The sequence below is a fragment of the Panthera pardus genome, unplaced genomic scaffold, assembly GCF_024362965.1.
Source record: "Panthera pardus isolate Hobbes unplaced genomic scaffold, ASM2436296v1 HiC_scaffold_8, whole genome shotgun sequence".
Lineage (NCBI taxonomy): Eukaryota > Metazoa > Chordata > Mammalia > Carnivora > Felidae > Panthera > Panthera pardus.
In genome coordinates, this window is record NW_026527013.1 from 9,656,485 (window position 1) to 9,674,426 (window position 17,942).

General features: G+C 53.1%; 1 protein-coding gene across 1 annotated transcript in view; it reads right to left on the minus strand.

Annotated features, from left to right (window-relative positions):
- Window positions 1–17,942, minus strand: part of LOC109254011 (voltage-dependent P/Q-type calcium channel subunit alpha-1A) — a 277,715-nt gene that overhangs the window by 113,211 nt on the left and 146,562 nt on the right. The window contains 1 exon segment of the mRNA XM_053897324.1: window positions 1,984–2,075. Within this exon segment, the coding sequence (XP_053753299.1) occupies window positions 1,984–2,075 (92 nt within the window).

The window sequence follows — 17,942 nt, forward strand, 5'->3', positions numbered from 1 at the left end:
GATTTCACCGGCTTGTACCCCCAGCCCTTGATGTGGGCGCACACGTAGCCCCATTTCGCAGAGGTGGGAGGCGAGACCGAGAGAGGTGGTTTCATCCCAGGGCATTAGCAATAACAGAGCCAGGGTTTAAGCCCAGGCCTGAGGGATGTCAGATCCTAGGTTTGCGGCCACCGTGCGGTCAGGGAAGTCTACGGTGAAAACGAGGGTCCGAACAAAAAGCCTGAGGCCTTGCTTCTTGATTAGCCGAACTCCGTGTGGCTCACGATTAGCACCTCCTGGTGGGGGGAAACCACGGGGGTCCGAAATGGAAGAGCGATGTTCTTCCACCCGCCTGGCAGGGTGGGTAAGGCTCCGAACACTGGGTGGCGTTAGTCCCCGGGCCAGATACCCTGCACCCACCTGCCAGCCGCTAGGGGCTCCCAGCTGCCCCTCCTCTTTGTACAACTCGGCTATCAACAGCGGCCTCACCCAGGCGGCTGCTGCCTCCCCGCCTCCCACCCCCGGCAAGTGACCAGAGAGGTACAGAAGGCCAGCAAGCAGTCTCTTTGCCTCAGGTTGGAGGATACCTAGGGGGCTACTCACAGTCTAGAGCTTTCCACGAGATCAGGCTGAGACTGCATCCTTGCTGGGCATCTTTCCCGTTCCATCCCGCTGTCCTCATTCTCTGTCTCCTGACAGCCCCCTCCAGATAAGGCAGGGCCCATCTGAGCACCTCGCTAAGCCTGCATCGAGGGGCCCCGACCTCGTCAACGACCCCGGCCATGTGACCTTCACCAAGGCAGGTCACCGTCCTGAACCTTGGTCTCTCCATCTGTAAACGGGGACTGGGAGAGCACCGCCCTCTCAGGATTGAAGGAGGGAGCTCCTAGCTGCCAAAACACCATCGTAGGTGGTGATTAATAGAAACCCTTATTAGCGTTAGCTTGGGGATGATCCCTGACTCAATGCAATGCAGGCAGCTCCTGGAATCCTGCAGACGCTTCAGAAGACGTGCCTTCTTTCCACGAAAAGGCCCTGCTGGTGGTCATCGGGGAGACCTTACCCTTTAAATCTGGGTGGCAACGAACCCGACGGAAAGAGCCAAGGAGGTGGGAGAGGGTGCCAATGAGAGAAGCTACCTCACAGGCTTGTGGTGAGGGCAAACGAATTTGAAAAATGGCAACTACTTAGAGCAGTGCCTGGCACACAACAAATTATTAGCGGTAGGACGAACTGAGGCAGTGGGACAGAAAAAAGGTCGGCCCTGTTTTTTTTGGGTTTTTTTTGCAGCTGAACCTCCTTCTGACCCTGAATACTGCAGCCGTCCCCAAAGGTGGGGGGGGCGGGGAATGGAAGCACCCTGAGAGAAGGAGAAAGCAGCACCGGATGCCTATGGACTTTGGAGCTCATCACCGTCAAGCTGTCAGAGCTCAGGCGCATAACTTAACCTGAGCCTCAGCCTTGTCACCTGTCAAATGGGTTCCCTGGGTGACTGTGAAGACAAAGGAAGGCATTCGATGCATGGAAAGTTCTGTCCCTAGCGTCCAGTAGGCAGCGGGCGCTCGATACGTGGTGACCGCCACTGCCACGAGCATTACTGGCCAGGCTTGGGGCCACACTTGCTAAGCCCCAGTCCCGCCATTCTCAGCCACGTGACACTGCTCCAACGGTTCGGCCGCTCTGAGCCTCAGTTTCCCCACCTGTCAAACGGAGATGTTGCCGAGGCCCAACTGCGGAGAGCTGTGAGTACTGACTGAGCTAACATCAACACGACTCCGGACAGATAGCAGGTGCTCAATAAATGAACGGGAGCAGACCGGCTGCCGGGTTCCTGGGGGCGGGCGGGGGGGGGGGTCCCTTGGGGAGCTTCCCCCAAGAGAAGGTTGCCCTGACACAGGCTGGGAGGCACTCGGGGGCCCCTTCTGAGATGCTCTGCAGAGGGGAAACTGAGGACTCCCGGGACCCCCTGAGCAGACCCCTTGCCAGGGTTGGAAACTCACGCACTTGGGATTCCAGACACCAGCTTGAGCGGTCTCAGCACTCGGACTGCCCTCAGGGTCCGTAGGTCAAACTCCGTCCCAACGGTCGCCAATATGCTGGAAGAAAGAAGCCAGAGCGGAAAACAGAGGGTGGGTTTCAGGGTCAGACAGGAGTGGGATTTGATGTTAGTTGTTGGCTCGGTGACCACAGGTGCGGGGCTTGCTGGGCCTCGGGGTCAGGACCTGGAAAGCAGCGTTAACAGTACCTGCCTTATAGGATAAGAGGTGATTTGCAAAGACCCTGAGTCGGTGCATGGTTGATGGTGATGAGTAAATGCTGGACGGAGAGGGGCGAAAGTTTCCCATCACTCGTGGTCGGGGCGATGCTCCATATATTACACAACTCGCCATCAGAACGAATCACGGGGAGGCCCGGAGGTCTGGGGGGAGGGGCCCGGGAGAATGGCCGACCCTTCGGGGCTCGGCGCTCTTTACCAGCTGGCAGGAAAAGTGGTTCAGTCTGAGCAGCCCAGCCTGCATGGGTTCAAATCCCGGCTCTGCCATTTCCCAGCTGGGAGACCTTGGACAGGCCAGGACTCCTCTCCGTGTCTCAGTTTCCCCTTTTTGTACAACAGTGGTAACCCCAGTACGGACGACACCTCAAAGGGGCGTGGGGACTAACGAGACGTTGAATTGATACGTGTGGCGCGGTCAGCACGGCGCCTGGCGCACACGAAGCGTGCCGAGCTACTCAGACATAAATGAGAAGGGAAAAAAAACCCAACCAAACATAGAAAACCAAAGCAAACAACGCGTGTGGCTCTGCTGGTGTGGACTAGCTTGGTCATCTGAAGAAGCGTGAGGCCGCGGGTGAGGCCAAGCCAGCCAGGGTGACAGCGGGAGGCGGCGACAGCCGATCACACAGGGCCCTGTGGGCCGTGGCGAGGACCTGGTTCCTTCTCCAAGTGACGCGGGAGCCACAGAGGGTTCCGAACACTGGAGAGATGGGATGTGGCCTGTATGACCATGAAGCCCCCTGCGGGGCAAGGCCAGAAGTTGGGACCTGGGGACGAGGCCACCGCACTTCCGGGTGAGACGCACTTCCGGGTGAGACGCGGCCGGTCTGGGCGGGGCTGAGCGCGGGACCCAATGGGAGCCCGGAGAGGAGCTCAGCCCCGCCCCCAGATGAACCTGCGAGTGGGTGAGGTTCAAACACCAGTCCCTGCAGCCCTAGGCTGCAGGAAAATGGGGAAGCAGCACCGCACACACAACCTGCGATCTGGACCGAAACCCTAGCCCTGCCTTTCTCACGGTGTGGCTTCTGTCCTAACCTGTCCAAGCCTCAGAAATGCAGATCATCGGACCTCCCTCCAGCCCCGTGCAATCTTAACTGGCAACTAAAATGCACTCTTCCACCCTCCCCCCCCCCTGCCCTGGAAGGATTGGAAGGAATGAGGAGGGGAGGCGGGGAGGGCGGAGGAGAAGGCTTCTGTGGCCAAGAAAGCTCTATGGAGGCCTAAGTTTCATTCAGGATGTTGCTGGGGAGAAATGGGTGGGCTGGCGCCGGAGGCTCTGAACTGGAGGCTGAGGAGGTGGGCCTTATCGTATGGACAGTGGGAGTCATATAAGGTTTCGGAGCAGGGGAGGGATGTGATTAGGGTTGGCGTGGTAGAGACAGGGCTGACAGCTGACAGGACAGATGGGCAGTGATGGAGGCAGAGCGAGGAGGGAGCGGTGAGAGCAGGCCGGCGTAATGAGGGCTGGAACTAGGACAAAGGCAGTGGGAGTACAAAGGAGGCCCCAATTTAAATATAGCTGCCATTGATTGCTGGGCATCAGGGAGCTTGCCTGGGCTCATCAAATTCTGCATTCCAGCAGTTGGTAGGATGAGCCCCATTTTCCAGAGGAAACTAGAGCCCAGAGAAGTTGCTAATGCACGGAGGTCCATACCCTGGAGCAGGACCTCAAAGCCAGGACCCCAGCACGCCAGAACCCCGGTTCTTCATCTCCTGCGGCTTGTTGGATGGGGTGGGGGCCATGGGGGGAAAGACAGAAGGGAAGAATGGCTTCCTGGCTCTGAAGGAACCACTAGGCAACGGCCATTCACTCATTCAACAAAGGTTTATTGAGCACCTACTATAGGGGCCCAAGGATGCTGCCATGAACAAAGAAACAATGGGAAAACATAGGGTATGTGAGAAGGTGGGAAGTGCTATGGAGAACAACATGGCAGCTGCCAGGGCTTCCGGTGGAAGGATTAAGCGTGGTGGGATGGGAGCAAGAGGAATCCAAGACGACTCTAGGGTTTGGCCTGAAATACCCGAAGGATGGGGTGGCGGGAAACTGAGATTGCAAAATGGTGGGTTAGGAGGAAGATCAAGACCAGGCTGTGGACACGTTGAGCTTGAGATGCCCGTTGCTATGACTCCCTCGTTAAAACCTTCCATTGGCTTCCATCAGGCTTAGCATAAAATCCGAACTCTACCGGGATCACAAGACCTAGCATCACTTGACGCCCACGGACTGACCTATCCCCCCACACTCCGGCCACCCCGACCTTCTGTTCCTCCCACAGGAAAAGCTCCTTCCCACCCCAAGAATGTTACAGTGGCCATTTCTTCTGCAAATGCCCATCCCCTTAACTCTCTCCCTCTTTGCCTGGCGCCCTCTTCAGGTCCTTCAAAGGTCACATTTCGCCTTCTCAGAGAGGATGGCCCTGGCCCCTCTAGCTAAAGAGATTCTTTGCTCTCCAGGATTATATCGTTTATTAAGCTGTATTTATTATTCCCCCCCCCCTTCTAGAATGTGAGCACCACAGAGACAAAGGTTGTGTGTGTGTGTGTGTGTGTGTGTGCACGTGTGTGTGTAGCACCTTTTACGGCCTAGCAGGTACTCAATAAATGTCTGAGTGAGAAAAGAGTGGTGGGAAACAGGGTTATGGTAGACCAGATGTCCTAGAGTGGTACAGAGGTAGAGTGAAAGAAGCCAAGGGCCCCCAGTGGAATGTTGGGAAAGAGCAACATTTTAAGAGACTCGTGGTTGAGGAAGGAGACTGGTGAAAAAGAGGAAGTCACGGAGGTGGGTGGAGACCCGGCAGGGAGGTTCACCCTAGGGGGTCAAGTTCAAAAGTGTTTTGAGAAAGGCAAGGTCACTGGTCTTCAGGGAAGCCCAGGGATGAGTTGGGTGCAAGGGATTAGGAGCATCAGGTCACTGGGGGGTCTTGCCGGCGGAGGGGGGGGGCTTGTAAGTGCTCTATAGCCCCATGGGGACAGTGGCATTTCCATCACCGGAGAACGTTCCACTGGATGGCGCTAGTCTTGCTTCACCCCACTAGGGCGGGGATTTTCAATATCTGTTTTGTTCACAGCTGTATCCCCAGTACCTAAAACTATGCCTGGCATACAGCAGGTGCTCACTAAATGCTTCTTGCATGCACAGACAATGAGGAAGTGAAAAGTAGGAAAGCCTGATGATAACAGAGTATATTCTGGAAGAGACAGAAGGCTGGGTGGAAGACAGGACTTGTCTTAAACTAGGAAAAGGATTGTGGAAGATACGATGGCTGTTTATCCAACAGCCAATCCTACGCCCTCCCTTGCCAGTGGAGTGCGTTTTCCATCAGAGTCAGAAAATACCCCACAGGAAGTCTTGTTTCCCAGAATTCCTTTCCACGGGAGCCCTGGTCGAATGAGCCAGTCATGTATCTAACAGGACCTGAGGGGGCTGCTGGGGGCTGTTGGAGGCTTCTGGGGGGGAAAGTTTTCTTCCCCTGAGAAAAGTGGCATGGCAGGAGACAACCCCTCCTTTTCTTTGGCTGGATGCTTTTGTGTAGACATCTTGGAACAAGGTGGCCATCTTGGGACCATGAGTGGTAAAGGTTGCCAGGAAAGTCCTTCCACAGAAGACGCCACAGTGGAAAGACAGAAAGGGCTCCTTGGGGACATCCCTGGGCTGTGGAGCCAACCCTGCAACCAGCCACCCGGCCTCCAGACTTCTTGTCATGTGGACGGACAACAGCCATCTTTCCTAGTGGATAAGAGCCAGGCGGCCTGGGTTCAAATACTGGTTCCTCCAATCGCTAGCTGTGTGGCCTCGGGTAAGTCACTCAACTCTTCTGTTCCTCAGTTTCCTGGGCCGTACGACGGGGATGACAATATACCTGCCCCGATAGGTGCGGGGGTTTATGTGATGTGCTTGGGATTTAGGAAGTCCTACACAAATGGTTGCTTTTGTCTTCTTCATCATTTTTCTTCTTCTTGTGTTACTTGGGGGTAAGTTATGCCGGAACCCACCAACAAAGGCAACGGTCATCGCATTGTTTCCACTAGGTGCCAGGTGGGTGAGGAGGGAAACATGTGCAAAGGCCCTGGGGCTGGAGAGACCTCCTGGTAAAGAGTGAGGTCACTAGCTGAGAGGGAGGGGACGGAGGACAGGAGAGTGACCGGGAGGTGTTAGCATGGTCAGAAAGCAGGAGAGAGATGGAGGCCGCTGTGGACCCCTGACCTCAGGTTAGAAGAAACACTTGCCCCCACGGCCAGGGTCAAATCTTCCTGAGATGGGTACTTAGGAGCATAACTGCTTCCCGTGCAGTCTATATTCTTGCCATTCATAGATCGTGCAAATCCTTTTCAGGTTTATTTTTATATCACTTGGCTTTTACCTCCTCCTGGAAAAAGTATTTCTAAAATTCCTTAAAAAAAAAAAAATCTTCAAACAGAGAGAGTCAAGTTAATTGCTCTCCTTAGTTCATGGCATATTTATTTATACCTTTGGTCTTTGCACTGTCCCTCTCTCTGTTCATTTGCCCATTCACTCATTCACTCATTCATTCGTTCGTTCGTTCACTCATTCATTCATTCCCTTGTGTCCCCAAACCCTACTTTCATTCGCCTCTCCCAAGAGACAACCAATATAATGTTTAATTTGGTCTTATTGGAGTGCATTCTTGCAAAACATGTGCTTTATTTTGAGGGCTTATATTTTTAACTTACATTGACGGCACGAAGTTAAGCATATTCTGTTGTTTCCTGTTTTCACCCAGAACCAGGTTTTTAAGCCCCATCCTGGGTGGTCCATTAGACGTGCCATCTGGAGCTCTCACTCGGTCTAGGGGCTCCATAGGTACATCCGCCATATTCCCGTCCCCAGGGATGGACACCAGGTGCCTCCAGCTCCCCCCCCCCCCCCAGGATGGTGCTGTAGCGAATAAGCCTGCACCGCCCCTCACAGACCTGGTGAAAATCTCCCTGGGATGACTGCCTGGGAGCGTAGCTGCTGGTGAGTCTGAATTAACTCCACTTGGCATGGATGATGACCTTCCGCAGGGCCGCCCAGGCCACACCCGCAGGAGTGGGGGCAGGAGTCTCCTCTGTCCCCACATCCCACCCACCCTTGGCTGATCCACCTTGCTGACTTTTTCCACTACGAGAGGCGCACGGAAATACTCGCTGTTTTGATTTTCATCTTTCTGATTGCAAATGATTTTGAGTACCACGTCACATACTGGTTAGCTTTTCAGACTTCTCCCTGCTGTCTGTGCAGAGCCCGCTGTGGGGCTCGAACTCATGGACCGCAAGATCATGACCAGAGCCGAAGTCAGACGCTTAGCTTACCAAACTGAGCCACCCAGGCACCCCAAGGAACGGAATTTTAAGTTGTATTTACTTTTATTTCATTTACCTTTAAAACAGTCACGTGTGGTTGGGGGGGGGCAGCCTAACGGATAGCAATTAGATACTCATCTGTGGTCAGTTATTTTTCTGTCGTTCTATTTACAAATACCACTTTAGGGGGCGCCTGGGTGGCTCAGTCGGTGAAGCGTCCTACTTAGGCTCAGGTCATGATCTCGCGGTCCATGAGTTCGAGCCCCGCGTCGGGCTCTGTGCTGACGGCTCGGAGCCTGGAGCCTGCTTCCGATTCTGTGTCTCCCTCTCTCTCTGCCCCTCCCCTGCTCATGCTCTGTCTCTGTCTCAAAAATAAATTTAAAAACATTAAAAAAAAAGAAAACAAATACCACTTTAGCTCTTACCATGCACCAGGTGCTAGTCTATAGGATTTTAAATATTAACTCATTTAAGAAACGCCTAGCAACCCCGTAGGTGGATACTATTCTTTCCCTTTTATTGGTGAGGAAACTGAGGCACAGAAAGGCTGAGTTACTTGCCCGTGGATTCACAGGAAATGGTAACGCAAGATCTGGGTGCGGGCAGTTTGGTTCCTAAACTGTCCCCGTTATATCTTTATTTGAACAAAAATCTCACTTGTCATCTAATCGATTATTATTATTTATTATTATTATTATTATTATTATTATTATTATTATTATTATCGGCCTTGGAGTTTGTGCTTTTAAAGTTCTGTTTAAGAACCCCTTCCCCCACCCCAGGTCACACAGATATTCTCCTGCGTTTTCCCCTGTCAATGTGAAGTTCTTACCACTCACACACGGTCCTCTCAAGCACCTTAACCTTTGCATGGAGCCGTTCTCCCATTTAATTGTCTTCTAAAGTACAGGATTACACAAAAGGACACGTTTCTATTTTGGGTGATTCCTGAAGCTCTCTTAAAGTGCAGTGTTTTCTTAAAAAAAAAAAAAAAAAAAAAAAAAAAAAAGCAGGAGCAGATGTAAAAACCCCGGAAGGAGAGAGGAGGTAAGTGATTCTAGAAAAGATGGGAGCTCCAGAGGGGTGGGTTTGCTGGGGGCGAGAAGCGGATGATGAGGAGACGGGCGGGTTTGGAGATCAGCAGGTCTCGGGCCTGTGGAAGGGCACCATCGTCGCGATCCCTTGCTGATCGCAGGGCTGGAGGAGGCGTGAGGGAAACCGGTCCCCGAGACACTGGAATGAGAGCAGGGGAGAGCTAGAGGAGAGGGGTCCAAGTTTGCAAGGAGAAGAGCACAGAGTGAGTGCAGAAGCAGAGCCTGAAGGTTCGAATGAGACGTTTGATGGAGCAAAGCTCTCGAGGAACCGACGAGGACGTACGTTTTCGATTTAATTCCCAGACATTTAGTGGGCCCCTCCCGAGGGAGAGGCACTCCCAGATCAAAATAAAAACAAAAGCTCAACTCTTGGCCGGTGGCAGCTGGTGGGAGTGGAGACTCGTCCCACCACTGCTTAGGACGGTTTTCGCCAGAGCTAAAGGGACTCCTCCCTACGACCCAGAAACCCCCGTCCTAGCAACACGTCCCGCCAAAGACAAGCGGTTTCCCCCCCGCAAGAGCTGCAAAGTGCAAAACGCCCCAATGCCCGTCACCCCCCGTGCGGTGCACGCGGCCGTGACCGTGAACTTTGCCCAGCTCACGCACACGGCGGCAAGGGAAGAAGGCCAAGAAGAGCGTGCCGTGTGATTCTGTGTGTTCACAATTCAAAAATAGGCGACCCTAATCCGCGCTGTTCCCTGTCAGGGTGGAGGGACTGGAAGGGAATGAGAAGGTGTCAGGGGGTTGGGGACAATCCGTTTCTTGCTTTGGGTGCTGGTTACATGAGCGTGTTCAGTTTTGGAAAATTACTCAGGCCGTACCTGTGTGTGTGTGTGTGTGTGTGTGTGTGTGTGTGTGTGTGTGCTTTTCGGCATGTATGTCCTACTTCAATATCAAGTTTTAAAAAGCAGGATTCGAAAGAAGGTAATGTTTACGGAGTGTTTGCCGTGGGCCAGGCAGGGTGTGTTGTTTTAATCAATCCCCACGACGACCCTATGAAGCAGGGCCTATCATTCCTTCTACTTTGCAGATCAGAGAGGCTGAGTCACTGCTCTAAGGCCACACAGCGGGTACATGGCGAAGCTGGGTTTTGATCCCGTCTCTCATACATTTCTAACTACTCTGCGGCACCGGGCTTGGAAAAGTGAAGGGATGTGGATTTCTCTACGACAGAGGAGAAAAATAAAAAGATGACGACCTTGAGGGAAACTGAAAGGGAGGGAGTTCTTGAAAGCGACCGCCAATGTCTTAAGAAAATGTGGGCAAGATCTCAAGGAATCGGGGAAAGATTGGAAGCAGATGTGGGGTGAATTTAATAAGGCAGTGGCTAAAGAAGAAGAAATGCTGAAGGATACTGAAGATCCAAACAAGGGTCACCGGGTAGGAAAGAAAGGAACCCTCCTCGCTGGTTCTCTTGGGACCGTTCTAACCCCAGTGATCATTTCCAGGGATGGCAAGAATTACCACCTCATACGGTCTTACTTTTCCATAGCTCCCATCATAGGCATCGTCGTCATGGGAGGCGGGTGGACACCCGCTTCAATGATGACCAAACCGAGGTTCTGAGAGGCCAGGCGTCTTGTCTCAGACCACACACCACTGAGTGTCCGTGAACTGAAGCCTTCTGACTCTACTCTGCCCCGGGGGGATCAGCCTCCATCCCAGCAAAGTGGCTCACTCAACCTCCCTCTGCTCCTTCGCCCAGAGAACCTCCTCCCCACGGATCCATAGCTCTGCCTGCCTTCCAAACTGCCTCCTTCACTGTCCAGCCTCACCCCGGACTCCTTTCTCTTCCATCCCGTAACCTTCAGGGGGGGCTCAGGTGACACCAGAGCCTTGCGGTGACGGTGGAAATATTTTCTTCTGAGCTGTCCAATATGGCGGCCAACAGCCCCGTGTGGCCAGTGAGCGCTTAAAACGTGGCCGAGCAACTGAATTTTTCACTTGAGTGAACTCTAATTGACTTACATTTATATTTTCTACCGTAGCTATACCAGTTTCCCTTACCTGCACCCGGCACTTTAAACACCCACTCTTCATGTGAAACCATCCGGTGGGTGAATTTCGTTTCCTGTGGAGACCTTGACCGATAAAAGGTGGGAAGAGTGGATGACCCATGAAGGCTGCCCATCTGAGGGTTCCAAAAACCCACAGCTTCTGAGACCAAGGTCTCCAGAGAAGCGAGACTTGATTCCAGGTCTCCTCACCTCAAGGGACAGGGATACTCTGTGGCCTTTTCCAAATAAGTCTTGGGAGAAAGATATCCCACCAGGTTCTTGCCTCACCTCACCGCAAAGCAAGAGCAATTCCTCGGGGCAAGGAGGCTAAGAAACAGAGGAGGTGGAAGAAGACGGGGGTGTCTGACAGCTGTCCGAAGGCAGGTTCCATCGGGGGGACACCCAAGGAGATGTGGAGCTCAGTTCTGGATACACTGTGTCTCTCCTTCCTGGGCATTCAGCTGGCCTCAATTTTCCAGCCTTGCCGTTAGGTGTGGCTCTGTAACTAAGTTCTGGCCAGGGCAAGGAGAGCAGAAGCCAACGTGGGCAACTTCTAGGCCTGGCCCCGACGTATTTCCTGGGTGCCCCCCTCCACTCTCTTCCCTTTTGCGGCTTCACCATAAGGAGCGCAGAGACCTTGGAAGCCCCGGGTTGACGATAAGGAGCCACGATATGGAAGGAGCCTGGGATTCGCCCTCCCTGCTTGGCGGAGAGCTGCCCCACTGTTCCAGGATCCCTATTTTGGACATGGTCTGTGCCAGCACTAAGTTCTATTGTGTTTGAGCCCTTTATACATTTGGGGGGTTCTCTGTAACGGCCAAAAGCACTTCTCCAGTACGCTTACTGGTACCTTATCCAATACACAGTGACAAATACGCTTAGGCAGCTAAAATGTCAGCTCCCTAAGGCCACAGGCCCGTTTCTTATTCCCTGGTGGACCCTTAGTACATAGTAGGCCTCAGTGAGGAGGTATGTGTTGAATAAGCTGTCAGCTACCATGTTTCTTTTCAGCCGAGTGGAAGGCAGAAGAGTGCAGCAGAGTGGAAAGGGGCTGGGTTTGTATCCTGACCAATCACCTACCAGCTGTCTACTTCGGGCAAACTCCCCAGCCTCAGTTTCCTCACAGGGAGGAGAGAGACTTATAGGAAAGGGGGGTGGAGGGGGGAAGAATGGGAGAGGCAGGGCTTGAACCTGGGATTATAGCCAAAGACCAACTCAGGAAACGCTATTCCACTCCCATGATCCTTCTGCTGTCCCAGGAGGGCTCGAGACTCTGTTTCTTGCCGTGACCTCAGACTAACTCTGCGGGAATTAGACCCACAGTTTCGTGGCTTGGAGCGGCTGCTTCTAGATCAGGGGGCCCCGCCGGGGAGCCGGAACTTGGGAGAACCTGGAGGGGTCCTCAGAACTGACGGAGGAAACAAACCACAGTTAAATTCAGGGCGTCCCACGTTTGGGGGGGGGCATTCTTCTTACGACCAGCCTCGAGGTATGGGTGACGGGACACATGCCTTAGGACTGATCAGGTTTTTTTTCTCCCCCATTAATTAAAATGTGAATCACAGCTGAGTCACTGAAGAAAGAAAATGGTCAATGAACAATTCTGACTTCCTCCCTCCTTCCCTGCTCAGAGAGATGAGTCAGCAGAAGTCCGGATCCAAAAGTGAGAAGGGAAAAAAGAAGGGATGCTGGGCTTGGGGGAGGCAGGAGCCGAGCAGACCTGAGTCACTTCGTTCTTTGTCTTAGCAGAAGACAAGTCCTCAAGCTCCCGGTCCAAGGCAGCAGCCAATCCCTCTAGTGCGCATGCCTCTTTTTCTGGTTTTACACAGACTCATGGCACCCTGAGTTCTACACGAGCCCCGACAATCTCCTTCCTTGCTTCCTTCAGACAAAGGCAGACTCCTCACCATGCCAGAACCCACCTCGAGCCTCTATTCCGCTTCAGTTTCCCCCCCAAAGCCCCAGGCGCCCCTGTGAATTCACACACCACGATCACGTTTCCTAAGCTACTGGAAGAGTGGGGAGGCTTGTCGCCTCTCGTCAGTGGGGAAGGGCCATGGGGAGCAAATGGAAGATTCTGGAAGTGGGGGCCCCTCAGGTTCAGGGCAGCCACGGAGCCTACAACCTGCAAGCATGGCACCTAGAGCCAGGCTGGGTCTGAATCCCGGCTCTGCCAGGCCTGGGAGACCTAGTCTTCTTTCTGAGCCTCAGTTTCCTCATCTGTGACACGGGGATAGCCAAGGCTCCCGCTCACAGTGCGGTGAAGAAGAAGAAGTCCCACCCTGGACTTCAGACGTCTGCTTCGTGCATTTTCGGGAGGATCCTTTTTATGTTCAAATTCCCTAGGGGGTCCACCCGTGGCTCCTGTCTTGACCCCCTGGACGTGCAAACGTTTTCTTTAAGGAGTGGGCGGAGCCTTGTGCTCGTTCATTTTTAACCAGAGGGACACTGTCCAGGTCCCGTCTGTTAATGTCTTAGGGTGTGATTTCAGCAGTTTGCCACCACGAGGCTTTACAAAATCTGCGTGTTTTTTTTTTTTTTTTTACAAGGTTGGCAATTTCAAAGTCCGTCTGCCTTGAACTTGCATTGTACTGGAGGATAATATTTAACGAAACGGAGACCAGTGGCTCTCAACCAAGGGTAATTTCATCTCCCAGGGGGCATACGGAAGTGTCTGGAGACGTTTTTGACTGTCATGACGGGGGGCGGGGCGGGGGGGTGCTACGGGCATGTGGTGGGTGGTGGCCCGGGGGGTGCCGCTAAGCAGCCGACAACGCACAGAACACAAAGAATGATCTGGCCCCAGATGTCAAAAGTGCTGTGGCCAAGAAGCTGTGATCTAGAAACTGATCAACAAGGACATGGACCCAGTGGACCATGGTTGCCCTGGGGTGAGATATCTTGAGTCAGAACTCATTTTTACAAGCGGCCAATTTCTTAGTGACCAAAAAAAGTCGATTTAGGTCTTTTGGGTCCCTCAGCCTCCTTCTAACTATAATAAATGTATGCGAAGCTCGAGGCTCGTAGCCAGACCGCCTGGATTCTAATTCCAACTCTGCCATTTCCTAGCTGTGTGATCTTGGGCAAGTTACATAACTATTCTGGGCATCAGGGTTTTTTTTTTTTTTATTTTTTATCACCTGTAAGTGTGGCTAATAGGGCTGTTGCATGAAATGGGTTGATATGTGCAAAGTACTTAGAACAGTACTTGGTACATAGTGAGTTGGAGGGTGCGTGGGAAGTGGACTGAATTCCTGGTGCAAATGTGGTTCAAGTATGGAGTGCTGAAGGAAGATTCACATTCTCCTTCCACGGGGTGGCTGGGAAATGGCCGCCAGGTCAGGAACTACATTTCCCAGTCTCCCTTGCATCGACATGGGGCCATGTGACCACATTCCCGTCAGTGGAATGGGGTCAGAAGGGAAGTTCATCCCTCCCTGGCCACGCCCACAAATACCTCTCACTTGCCTCCACTCCACTCTCCTTTGCCCCCAACCTGCTGGCCGGGAACAGACTCTCTGAGCAACCTTGGAAGTTGCATGTTAAAAAAGGGCAGAGTCGGGGCCCCTGGGTGGCTCAGTCGGTTGAGCATCCGACTTCAACTCAGGTCATGATCTCGCGGTTTGTGAGTTCGAGCCCCGCGTTGGGCTCTGGGCTGACAGCTCGGAGCCTGGAGCCTGCTTCGGATTCTGGGTCTCCCTCTCTCTCTGCCCCAACCCACTCGCATTCTGTCTCTGTGTCTCTCAAACATCAAGAAACATTAAGAAAAAAAAAGCCAGGGCCTCCGTCACCCTGCGTCCCTGAGCGACTGTGTGGAGCAAGGCCACACCTGTGCCGTCTACCCCTCCACCCTATCCTGTCCCTTACCGGCTGTACTTTAGAAATTTATTTTTCTCTCATGTATTTCCTTAAGCCAGAGATTTTTGTCTTATCTGTTACAGCAGCTGGTGCTAACTAATACCTCCTCTTCCCTCAGCGTGGCTATTTTTCTCCCTACCAGCAAATACCATCATGTCCTCACCATCGGACAAGCTTCAAGATGACTCTGAATCCTTTCTTTCATACCTTCCCCACCACCTGGCAGACAGGCAGGGGAGAAAGCCCCTTCTCCCAACGGGGACGGAGGAGGGGTCGCGTTCCCCAGGTCAGGAGCTGGATAAAGATCCGTGAGCCTTCCTTAGCCAAGTTTTGGATGTCAGGCCAATTAAAGGGGCTGAGTGAGGAGACTGGCCCCACATTCAACTCAAATTCATATTCGTGCCTCCAAATGGTAATAAGATGTGCCGACACCCTGGTAGTCTGCTCAAATGCTCAAATGTCACCTTCCCAGTAAGACCTACTCTGACCACCCCATTGAACCCAACACCGCCAACTTCCTTGCCCAACTTTACCGTCTTCCCAGGGCACCCTTTAGCTTCTAGCACACTGTTACTGTTTGGGACCCCCCACCCTGCTAGATCATAAGGTCACAGGTCTCCCCATCACCAAGAACACTGCCTGGCATAGAGTTACTGCTCAGTAAATCATCGGATAGGTAAATAGGGAGGGATTAATTCGGGTCAAGTGCTTGCTCTGTGCCCAAAAACCCAACCTTGAGCACTCAACGACAGTTTAGCAAAGTGGAGACTATAACCATCCCCACTCCACAGACAAACAAACCAGTTCAGAGAAGGCAGGGGGAGAGCCAGGATTTGAACCTGGGCCATCTGCCCCTGGGTCTAGGTCTTCTGGAATTGGTTTTGTTCAAGCCCCCAGCATAGAGCCGACTAATCCCGGACAAGTCGACTAATCCCGGATCTTAAAGCAAAGCTTTTTAGTCTTGTCTGAAAAATAGACAAGGGTTGTCTGTGGCGTGTGGACACGGACAGGCTCACAGAATGGTGGCCGGTGACTGTCCTAAGGATGGAGAGGCGCACGTGATCGATCCTGGCCCCTTCACTCACCAGCTGTGTGATCCTGGGGCCAGAAACTTAACCCGTCTGCGTCCAGTCTTATCATCTACAAAATGGGTTGTGGGGACGATGAAATAGGTTGATATTTGCCAAGCGCTCAGAACAGCCTCACAGGCACCCACACGCACACGCGCACCCAGTAAGGTTCACGGTAAGTACTATATAAGTGTCTGGGAAAGAAACAATTATCACAGTTCCTGGCTAAAGCTCGGGAGAGTGGGCAGGCCCCCTGAGGGCAGAGCTGACCCCTGCACCGTATTCAGGCTCACACTACCCGCACAAACTTGGTGTGCTGGGCGTCTGACGAGCCAACGGTGGCTCTCGGACTCCCGCTAATTTTGAGGACAAGCTTCTCCGTGCTGACATAATGGCAACGCGACTTCCATCAGGAAGACGTCCTCTCTCAAGAAAGCTGACAGCAAGAAGTGGCCCGGGCTGCCTCAAACGGGACAGGAGACGGCCAAGAGCAAAGCAGAGGGGGTCAGGGGGAGAAAGCGTGAGGGCTGCATCCACCTGTCCGCCACCTGCCGGACAGAGGATCTAACGTCGGCTTCAACACCGTACAAGCCCAGTGATGTTTCCAATCTGCAAGACAGGCGCAGCTCGAAAGCGCTTTCCAGAAATGAGCTAATGGCGCTTAGGGAGAGGTCGCTGATGCTAAATGTGGCCACCCTGAGGACGGAAGTCCACGTGTGGACTTCCATTCAAGAAAACACAAAACACAGGGCAGAGGGAGAGAGGCCCTTAGTAACAGTGATGACGATGGAGGTGATAGGAAGGCATTATTATTAGTCAGAGACTTGTGATGTTTATTGAGCACTTAGAAGGAGCCAGGCGCTCTTCTCAGAGCGTTACGTGGATCATACCAGTTAACTCTCTCCAGAACTCTAGCAAGTGGGAATATTATTACCCCCACTGACCAGATGAAACGAGTGAGGCCCAGAGAGGTTCGGAAACCTGTCTCAAGTCACAGCGCTTGCAAAAGAGGGACCTGATTTGAGCTCAGGTGGTCTGGGAACAGAAGTTCCTCACCACCCTCGCTGTTATAGTGACGTGCTGTGTATTTTGCCATAGTCGCAACTCCCTGAGGCTAGGACCGGCCCTATTTTACAGATATGGAAACGGAGGCACAGAAAGGTTGGCTGACTTGGCCAAGGTCGCACGGCCAGGAGGTGGTGGAATCAGGATATATCCACGCTGCCTTCTTCTCTCGCTACCCACACCAACGCCGCCGGATGGACGCTCTTTCTACAAGATAGCTTTACAAAGCAGGGGCCCTGATCCCTACATTAGTGAGACAGCTACAGGTTAGGGTTCGACCGGGACAAGAGGCTGATATACTCCATAGCCACTGGGGACCTCCGAGTGGGGTCACTCAACCTGGCCACGTCCAATCTGCCCCTTGATAACTGTGCTGGGCAGAGAGGGTGGGTAGACATCCCCGTACTTAGGCAGGAGGAGTCCTTTATAAACCCTTGCATCCTGGCCAACACATTGCAACCAGGGTGGCCCTTCTCAATAAAGATCTGGGGGGCACCTGGGTGGCTCTGTCGGGGAAGCGTCCGACTCTTGGTTTCGGCTCGGGTCGTGATCTCACGGTTCGTGGGATCGAGCCCCGTGCTGGCTCTACACTGACAGCACGGAGCCTGCTTGGGATTCTCTCTCCCTCTCTCTCCGCCCACCCGCCCAAAACAGATCAAAAAACTTAAAAAATATATAAAGATCTGATCACGTCCACCCGTTGTCTGAATCCTTCCATGGCTTCCTTCTGTCTTCAGGCTGACATCCCGGTCCCCGCTGACCTTCTGCAGATTCTTCTTTCCCCACTCTCCTCTTCTAGCACACAAGCCCACGTACACACACACGCACACGCACGCACACACACAGGTACGTGTGCAGCCGTCACACCCTGCTTTTTCTGCATAGATGCTGCATCCAGATTTTGCCTGATTTTGAACCTCGGCTCTGCCACTTGGGTGGGTCACGTAACTTCTCTGGGCCTCATTTTTCTCACCAGGAATGTGTTTTGCCCACCTATGTTTTTCTAAATCCTAACTCCCAATGCGATGGTATTGGGAGCTGGGGCCTTTGGGAAGGGATTAGGTCGTGGGGGTGGAGGGAGACCCCCAGAGCTCCCTCGGCCCGTGTGAGGACTCCGTGAAAAGACAGCCGTCTGTGAACCGGGATGAGGGCTCTCACCAGGCAGCGGATCTGCCAGCAGCAGCCTGAACGGACCAAGACAATGACCATTTTCTGCCGGGTTTGTGGACGATAATGCGCACGCATAGTATGCAATTCAGAAGAGCACAGCATTTACCGCGGAAGGTAAGTTTTCTCC